Here is a 10,044-nt window from a genome sequence, read left to right on the forward strand (position 1 = left end):
CGCATATACTTAAATCCAGGCTTCCCGCTAGGCAGAGGATCTGATCACTAAGCAACTGGCTAATACAACAGGAATTAAAATCTACGTCTGTCTTCTGCATGCTGTGCTCCAGCGGTACGCTTCATGTTCCACTATGTCATCCCAACATGGAGCCAGAAAAAACTTCCAGGCTCAAAAAGTTCCACTGGGTGAGGAAATCATGTCCCATATAATCTTACCCAGGAAATCTTAAAGCACTGAAGGAAAAGAGATCTTATGCTACCGAAACACCAACAGCTTCCAAAAATTGTAATCCTCAGACACTGTTGATATTGAATTACACCATTTGATAAAAACATCACAGTCATTAGAATTAATGACATAGAGTCCTATACAGTTATGCAAACAGAATTAAACCTTGACACAGATACATTTCCTCACTCATGCTAGTTTGTACCCAGTGTGCGAGCATATTTTGAACAGACTGTGAAGTTATTAGGAAGCACTGGACTTCTTGCAGTAATTTTATTTACTAGGAGTAGGAACAAAAGGGAACAGAGAGCGGGGCTGGTCTCTTCTCACTGGTGACAGGTGACCGGATGAGGGGAAATGGCCTTGAATTGCACCAGGGTAAGTTTATATTGGATATCAGGAAAAACTTCTTTACAGAAAGGGTTGTTAAGCGCTGAAATAGGCTCCCCAGGGAGGTGGTTGAGTCACCATCCCTGGATGTGTTTAAAAACCGTTTGGATGTGGTGCTCAGGGACATGATTTAGCAGATGGTTGTTAGAGTTGGGGTAGTATGGTTAGGTTGTGGTTAGACCTGATGATCTTTAAGGTCTTTTCCAACCTGAGCAATTCTACGATTCTATGATAATAATGAAATTCTATTCAAACAAAACAAATTCACTAAACCCCTAAGAAGAGAGAATAACTATACCAAGCAGCTACAGCAAGGACAGTCAGATCTGAGGCCCAACACAGTCCCTGGAGATGGAAACTGATTTGCATGTTTGTTTTTATTTTTTAGCTGAACGGGAAGTTAAACCTGGAAAAAAACATGAACTTGAAAACACCACAAGTGAGACCCTTTGTAGGTGGAGGACAACATGAATCTGTTTAGGAAATCTCAGGCTCTGCTTGAGGTAGGATCTGGTACTGTTCTTTTCCAAAACTGGAGGTCTGTTATCTTCTACGTACCCTCAGAAACTACACAAACTTAGCAACCAAACTGTTAAGACACACATGTAGATGACCACTTCTGTGGTCATAAAATGCCAGATAAGTCATGGATAAGGGATTGGTTAACCTCAAGTGTGGAGGAAAAAGAAAAAATACACTTCCCCCAGCCCCAGTACACCATGAAAAATGCAACGGCCCACTAAAGGGCAATAACTCATCAACTTTTTAAAACATAAACATATGAACTAGTGCTTAGATTATAAGCATACACAAGTGTAGAAATGCACATCACGGACAAGAGTTATTTACTCAGCCTCGTCTACATTCACCAGAAGCAGAGATGTGAAAAGCCACTTTATTCATTTATCTGCAAGAACAACTCCTTTACAAAACCTTAAGGCACTACTGGCCCACTATCCATCCACTTGGAAGTGCATAGAAACCCCTGTAATATCCTCCTCAATCTTACGTTACAATCTTGTCAGCCCAACTAAGAAGCGTTATTTCACCCAACCGAGCTACCCTTAAGATTCAATCTAATAACACACAATCTTTCTGAAAAGTGTCCCAAACCCAGTGCGCCATAAACCTTGGGGGATGGGAAAAGCAGCACTGCTCTCACACCGGCACGTGATACTTTATTTCACTGCCATAAAAGATGGAAGAGCTACAGTGATGAAAGAGGTAATTATCTGTTAGTTATTCTGGAGCAAAACCACATCTCTCGTGATTAACAAAGTAGTGCTGTAAAAGATATTTACAATAACGCTGGAGATTAAAAAGAAAAAAGAAAAGAAAGGGTCTCTTCTTCAGAGATTCCGATTGCTCTCTAAATGAGGGCAGACTGCAGATATCTAGGGGGAAAAGAGAAAGAGAAAAGAAAAAAGCTTAGGGGAGAAATGTTGGTTTTGCACCATTCCACATAGAAAAAGAAAAACTGAAGGCTCATTAACATCGTTACACTTAATGATATGTGTAAAGATAATCAACTATTGCTACGTAAAGCCGTCAGAAGACCTATTCAAGCCTTGCAAATGTAAGGAGACAAGTGTGTTCAAAACTGAGATGGCGAAAATATGAAAATGTGAATAATTATAAATCCATGTACGTTTTCCAGACGTTTTAATTGCCTGGATAGTTCAGCTTTTCCTAGGACATTTTCTCTTCCAGTGAGATACACCTCTTCCACTCTTTCACACCTTCCTCCCCAAACACTCGAATTCCAACCTGCCTTCAGCACTCCCTCCTGCTAACACTCCCATGCTTTCATCTGAACAAACGTGGTCATTACTTTGTTTGCCACCATTGCTTCTTAAGTGGCAAAGGGTCAGGCAGAGTGAAATGGCTGAATTGTTCCTTTCCTATTCCTCACAGCTACTGAACGTATTTGTCAGAGGTGTAAATACACCTTTATTCCTGTTGTTACCACTCTCAGAAATGGGGGCATAAAAATATCCTTCCTTCATTTTTAAAGCATGTATGGGGACTCACCCTCCTTAACTCCTCACAACACTGAAGGAAGCGATGCGGCTTAAGAAGCTACAAAACACTCTTACAAAATCAGTGCAACCGACAGCAACATCATCTTTGAAACTAATTACTTTGAACAGAGCAGAAGTCTCCTCACAACGCATTAAGAAGCTATATACTCTCACAACACTCCGGCTTTGCTTTAAAACGTATCTACAGGTCAATCAAGATGGTTAAGATATAACCTTATCACGCCTCTGCAGCAATAATCCTTCCATATAAACCGCTAGGAAAGTACTAACAGTTTCTTTGCGACTCCATGCAGCTTGTTATATTACAGCCTGCTTTCATCCTTCCATTGAATACTTACAACAATACTGAAAACAGCATTTCTACACACGACAAAGAGTTCATTTGTGCCACAAGCAAACTGGGGCAAAACAAAAAAAACCAAAAAAAAAAAAACAAACACCAACGCAAAACAACCCAATAGATTAGAATTCTTTAGGGGACAAAAATTTCCAGACCTCCCAAGTTCGAAGCCCAGCTTTCAGCCCTGCCTCTTTTTACACTTAGAAAAGTGGATTTAGAGATGCAGCTACACCTAGTGATCAGCAGCAGATCACAGCAGGCAGGCTCAGAAGTGCTCCTGCACTCCGAGAGCAGAAATAAATATGTGAGCACAGAGAGGGGAAGGGAGGAAAGCAACACAGTAGTATTTCTTTTTAAAAAGTTTATTATGAGATTTATTATCGCATGCTCCAAATTGCCTTTGGCTTCCTGAAATCCCTTTCAATACACACTAAATGAGAAACGCGCATTTGGAAATTATCTGCGAAATCAGACGAAATAAAGAGGATCTTTTCAATGTTTCCTACCAACACAGAGCAGAAGCGAAGTGATGCAGATGCGCTCACACATTAATAAACAATTTAGTCCCGGTGAAATTTTCAGAACCACTCAAGTGAATCACAATCAAAATGCAACACATGAAACCCAGGATCAGCTCACAGGTCCCGACCCAACAACAGCACAGTGTTCCGCCAGGTCTCCGCCTGTTATTTCCACCAGCTGAGCCCAACGATGCAAAGCAAAGCCATGTCCCAGCAGCAACCTGCACAAGTGCCAGGGCCACCAGCAGCCCCTACAGTATGGCACACTCACTGACCCACTCAGCATACGAGCGAGAAAAATAAACTCCACATTTCTTCAGGTCAGACCCCAATGATGTCAGTGAGACAGAGACCAGAAGCTTACTCGCTGTACCTCAACACATTCTGTAATTTGCTCTCCAGCTGCCAATCCAGCACTTCTGTGAGCACTAAATAGATCATTTCCCATGAGCTGTATGCAGCTACATTGTTTCTGGACGCTTATTTTCCTCCTAGATTCTGATAGCTACTGAGTTGTGAGACCGAAGAGCCATCACAGGAATATTTCACCGTTATGACATCCTTGTAATCTTCTGGAAGGCTTATTTTTAATTTGTGGCGTGGTTTCTTTACTAACTTCTGACAGCAGAACAATAGAAAAAGCAAAATTCACCACCCAGTTTCTTTTTATTGACACTCCCGAAGTCTGGACCCTCATTCCTCATTCCAGAGCGCATCCCAATTTGTAGGGAAACGCGAGCTTTATTTCCTCTGCTTCTAATTGTCAAAAGCATCTAAAATAATAAAGACCTATTAGAAGCTGGTTCTTTGACATTCTTCCACTAATTTGCGGGATCATTTTAAACGCAATTACTCGCGGGTGAAGAGCACAAATCAAATCATTCACCTGCGTAAACAGGAGCAGCACGACGCTCTGACAGAGAGGCTCTTGGTCTGAGAAGCCTCTCCCACAGCTCACCCTGCTCACAGGGCCAAGCCCACATGAACACTTCAGCTGAAGATGCGCTGCTGGGCTGACAGCTGCTCCAGGCGCTGAGATTCCCACATCCTCACCAGCGTTTCTTCCCTCAGACAGCACAGGAATGGGGACCATGGGCGGACGGGAGAAGAGCAGGTGGAACAAGCAACGCCAGCAAACACAGAACGTGCTAAAATAAGACGCAAAACACGCGTAGAGATCCTTGCTGACAAAGCGATCAGAGTATCTCTCAAAGGCTTCCCCATACAGATCCTGAATACTCTGAGAAACCTCTTTAAGCACAGTTAACTACAGCAGAAAGTTCTTACTTCCCATACATTTCTCCGAATGCCAGGAACTTCTCTTCAGCTGGGGTTGGACCTACAGAGACTTCACCTCTCTTCTTTCCTTCTTTCTTTCCATCCTCCCTCTTTGCAAGCCCTGTGACGATGGGTGTTCAGGAAGTTTCAGCGTGTTACATTTCTTCCTCACTGTTTTTGGAAAATGTGATTCTTGTTTTCAAGAGTGCCTACACCCAAAACCGAACCAGACGAACGTGAAGGCACGGCATCTATTTAGAGCACAAGGTTTGTATTTGCAACAGCTGGAGGACTGCTGTGCTGTATGTAAAACCTTTACCGGTCCTTAAGAGAAGCAGTTTCCAGTTCCGTGCAGTGCCTTCCCTCCCTCCCGTTCTCATCCCTGCTGCCTCCTGTGCCAGCACAAAGTTACTTGGGAAGAGCCCCCCCAGGAGCATTTCCATGCCACCCCCCTCTCTTTAGCACTGCAGTAGGGCCCATCCCCTCTCAGAGAAGGAAAACTTCCAGCACGAGTACCATAAAATGACTGCACTAATACACATCCTTGCTGCTTTCTGCAGCAAAAGAGAACAGCGTGCTCTAATAACAGGCCTCTCTGGGTCAGTCGGGCTATAAGCAAGAAGCACCAATTTCAGAATTCAGGCTGTGTGCAAATGTAAATCCACCCGAACACGATGCCCTTATAAAAGCACAGTTTCTGCATTCTATTACACATCTCCTCGCCTTCAATTTCAGCCACCCATTCCGGTGTTTGACAGAACTCATTACATCCAGACTCTACATTTTATGGAAGGCCTAATATTTAGGCACGCGGTGTCCCTTCTCACTTGCCACATCTCTGGTTTGACCCAGATCCCCTACAGGGACGAACCGCTCCCCCTGAGCTGCAGAACCCACCGGGGAGAGGAGAAGGAGCACGGCAGAGCCAGGTGGCACTTTGTGTGACAGCAACACCACACGATCCAGGAACTCTGCAGCGTGAGCCTTCCCATGGCCCCACTTGGTCGTATTTATGCTAAAACCATAAACAGGAACCAGCCAACCCAGGTATTGCAAGCGTTTCTCAGGAGCAAGCAATCTGCTCTGCAGCAAGACCCCGGCTACTTCTTCAAATAAGCATTGTCCATATCATACGTTTTCAGCAACACGTCTTGAATCCAAATTCTTGAAACCCTTTGCTTCTGGAACCGATGAGCGCAGAATTTTAAATTCCTTAGTTAAGGACTCAGAGAAAATCTCATTGTTATTAACTGTTAAGCTGCTTTCCAAAGATTACTTGAAAGCTTCCAGGCCTTAGAAAGCCAAGATCTGATCTTTCGGTATGATTGTTTTCCAAACAAGAAATGCAAATAAAACAACGGCTAAAGGTAGCATTAGAACTAATCCCTGCCAAATAGATCTATTACTTTAGGAAAGGGTAAAAAGGAATACGGAACGAGGAACGCCACAGACTTCTTAACGCGCCCGCTGCTATTCTTTGCTTCAAACAGCTGGGGAGTTGGTTTTCTTTTCTTATTATTTTCTAAACTTTTTAGAGGTTATTCATGTAACTCCCATCGGCAACAGGGGGACGGCGAGCGCCGAGAGAGGAATTTTGCGTGATTTAATTTCTATGACACTGATGCATCACGCTTTCGACAAAAGCAACAGCGTTTTTTATTCCCCTCCTAAGCAAAACCGACTCCCGGGCACACACTTCAAAAGGGGAAGTGCAAAAAATGGAGTGCCAACAGCCGGTATTAAAATAAGAACAAACTGTACGTGCCCTGCCATTAACTGGCTTTCCATTCAGTGTCTCACATACACGTACCCACGCACACAGAGGGAGAGGGCAGGCCGGATCCTGTGCCCCATAACATCCTCCACAGCCCCACTGAGGCGCGTGGATCGCAGCATCCCCCACTCAGTGCCTTGGAAGCCGTGGAATCGCCCCTTTTGCCACGAGCCTATGCACAGGTCATTAAATCCACTTAAGGACATCACTGAACCGTTTGTGCTTTCTGTCACCGTGTGTTTGCTGCCACAGCGTGCGGCTATGGAAATGAATACATGAATGGCACTTATGTGCTGACTCTAGCAGAGCATCAGGGTACCACGTATGAAAGTCACTTCAAAAGCGCTGTTCCAGCCCAACTTTAAGCAAGAAGCCCGACAGTTGGTGCGGGGTAGCAATGAGTTTGGGATTCATCGGAATGAAGCAAGAGCTCTCCCTGAAGCCTGGAGTCCAGATTCTCAATATTAAGGAGTTACAGGGCTAATGTGCATGAGTTCAGCTTCATAATCCGCTGCGGAGCATAGCTTCAACCTAGCACGGGTGTTAGGGAAAGCTTTCATCACTCTTTTGTATCATCTCAATACAAAGCATCCTCCTGCTCAGGAACCCTCTTTCTCACCCGCGGCAGTAACACCGAAGAGAATCTAAGGGAAACGCAGCCGCGTACGCAAGAAGGTCCGTAGAACCTGACAGAAAGGCGGAATTCGGTAGTTTTTCAGCAAAGTTTAGGAGCACACCACGCACTCGCGGTATCCGCAGCGCACTGCAAACACGGCGCTCAGCAGCCGGGCGGCAGGACGCGCAGAGCTTCCCGAGCGGGTCGGAACCCGAGCCCGACACCAGATGACCCCCCATTGCCGTTAGCCGCGTTAACTTCGTGCGAGAAACAAAACAAGCCCCGAAGTGACTCCCTGCAACGGAGCGCGCCGAACTATTTCACAACCCACATTCCCGTCTAAAAGTACGGGTTTCCTCAGCACGGAAGCACGGGGAGCAGCCAGGGGGTCCGAACGCGCCGTGACCGTCTGCACACCGAGCGGGAAGCACCGCTGCTCACGCCCAGAGCCGCGGGCAGAGGTGCCCCTCCGCTCCCGTACGGGGCAACGGGGAACTCCGGGCAGACGGCGGCGGGGAGCGGGGGGAGCTGGGGCCCGGCCCGGCCCGGCCGCGGCATCCCGCCCGCCTCCCTCGGGGACTTTCTCTCCCCCACCTACTCCAGTGTCAGCCCCGCCGGGAGGACGGAGAGAGAAAGGAACCCGAGGCGAAGCCCCGCCGGCTCCGGAGCCGCGGTGCAGGCGAGGCGGCCCCTTACCTGTGAACGTCTGCGCTCCCGCCGCCAGCAAAAGTCCGGCCAAAGTCACCAGGCAACTTCCAACTTTCCCCATATTTCCACCCCTTCCTGCTCCGGGTCCAGCAAAGTGCCAAAGTGGTCGCCAAAGTGGGAGGCGGCCCTCTTCGCCCCCCTCCCGTCGGCGGGGAGGGGGAGCCGGACCTCCGCTCGCTGCCCCGCGGCCCCCGGCTCCCCTCGGACTCTCTTCGCCGGCGGAGGCGCGGAGAGAGCGGTGCGGACGGCTCCTCGGGCAGCTCCGCTCTCCCGCGCCGTCCCCTCCGGCCGCCTCCCCAGGGGGGGAACTGCGATCCCGGCGCCTCCCCGCCCGCCCGCTGCCGCCGCCGGCCCCGCTCCGCTCGGCTCCCGGACTGACTCGCCGTCCCCCCGGCGGGCGGGCGGGTGAGGGAGAGGGAAAGGCACGCCCAGCCGCTGGCGCCGCCGCGCTGCCCCGCTAGAGGGCGAGGCGGCCGTACGCGGAGCGGCGGGGGCCGCTGACGGGAGCTCCGCGCCCGCCGCCCCGAGAGCCGCCGCGTTCGGCCCGAAGTTCAGCCCGCAAGCTCGGTAACTTCACCGCCCGTCGCGGGGACGGGGATGGGCGGCCCCGAGGCGGCCGGGCAGGAAAGGGTGAATGTCAGAGGGGGACAGCGCCGTGCGTTTCGTAATCGTTCTGTTTGGTTTCTACAGGCGCTGTCGGAAGGGCCGCTCGGCGAACACCACGAGCGTCAGCGCCGACGGAGCGGGATACGGAGCTGCGAGCGGACCGCGGGCGCCGCGCCGCGCAGAGCCGCCTCCGGTTCGGGTACCGCCGCCAAACGTGGGCGGCTCTGCCCTCCCGCGGGGCTCCCGTGCGGCCCCGGCGGTGTGGCGTCACGGAGTGGGGCGTGACGTCACCGGCATCCAGCGAGGGAAGGGGCGTGACGTCAGCATGGCAGCGCACGCGTTCGTTGCTCGTTGTCTGCCCCCTCGGAGTGCGGCTGTCCGTCTTTTTGCTGTGGGGATTTGGCTCCTGTCAGACGCCGCAAAGAAGCGTTTGTTGGTTTTAAAGCAGTTCTGTTGTGTTTGGACCTCTGCATGCGGAAGTATTGTTGTTGGCTATCACTTGCAGTGAAAGCTGTCCTTTTTTTTTTTATTTCAGGTGCAGGTGTCAGGCCAGATTCATCCCTGCTTATCCCCCCTGGGGCTATGAATAAAAGAGGGAAAACAAGAATCGAAGTAATGCCAAAATGAAGGGTTTGAGCTGGCAAACGCTCAGGTTTGGGTTCTGCTTTCTCCAGAACGGGCCCTTTGTTTTTACAGCACTCTCACACATAGTTACCAGCTTCAGTCTCGTTGCAAAGTGAAGCCTGAAGTCCCATCCGCCCCCTTCCCCCCCCTCACACCACTGCAACTGATGACACGTATTGAAGATGTATGCAGGTTTTTGATTGTTTTCCCATGTAATACATCCCCTTCCAACTTCGGCCTTCAGCTGTACCGCTTCCCGCCATCCTCCAACCGCCGTGTTGTCACGGTGCCGTGCCATTGGGTTTTAGCAGTGTGTTTGTAGCGTGAGGAAGGGACGTGAGCTGGGAGATGTGCGGGGTGCAGGCAGCCGCCTCAGACAGGAACACAAGAGGGCAGGGTAGCATTAATTGTTGTGCTTCCTGACGTCAGACTTTCCTTTGCACTGCGAGCATTTTCTCCATTTGTTATCTGCCTGGAACTTCTTAGGCTTCCCTAGTGAAGTTTCCATAGTACCCACAAACCTTTATAGCCTATGGTGTTGGTTTTGGTTTGTTTTTTTTTTTTTCTTTTTCCCAATAATAATTCTCTCTTTTTTGTCTTTTTTTTTTTTTTTTTCATCTGGGTACATAATTCAAGCAAATTATATGTTCTCTACAGCTGCAGTTATAGCATCTCTAAATTAGAAACCAGTCTTGAAAGCGTTACCCGTGTAATTACAACACTTTCAAGAAAAAAACACATGAAGTCTTATAAGAAGTTTAACTTACAGTAAATTTAATTTTCACGCATATCTACATTAAGCACTAAAAAATCCAGAAATCCGCAGTTAGCCAGTGCTCGTGGTAATGATGACTTGTCTATAGGTTTGTAATGTCCAGAAACATGTTTAAAAAATGGAGCTGTAATCACAGAAT

General features: G+C 48.5%; 1 protein-coding gene across 10 annotated transcripts in view; it reads right to left on the reverse strand.

Annotated features, from left to right (window-relative positions):
• PTPRM (protein tyrosine phosphatase, receptor type M) overlaps positions 1-8,281 on the reverse strand; it is a 458,835-nt gene extending 450,554 nt beyond the window's left edge. For all 10 annotated transcript variants that reach the window (XM_015282551.4, XM_040695587.2, XM_015282550.4 and 7 more), the window contains exon 1: positions 7,889-8,281. In XM_015282551.4, coding sequence (XP_015138037.2) covers positions 7,889-7,961 — 73 coding nt within the window. In that variant the 5' untranslated portion in view covers positions 7,962-8,281. The remainder of the gene's footprint in view (positions 1-7,888) is intronic.
• Positions 8,282-10,044: the final 1,763 nt, after the last annotated feature.

Source organism: Gallus gallus, chromosome 2 (assembly GCF_016699485.2).
Source record: "Gallus gallus isolate bGalGal1 chromosome 2, bGalGal1.mat.broiler.GRCg7b, whole genome shotgun sequence".
In the NCBI taxonomy this organism is placed as follows: Eukaryota; Metazoa; Chordata; class Aves; order Galliformes; family Phasianidae; genus Gallus; species Gallus gallus.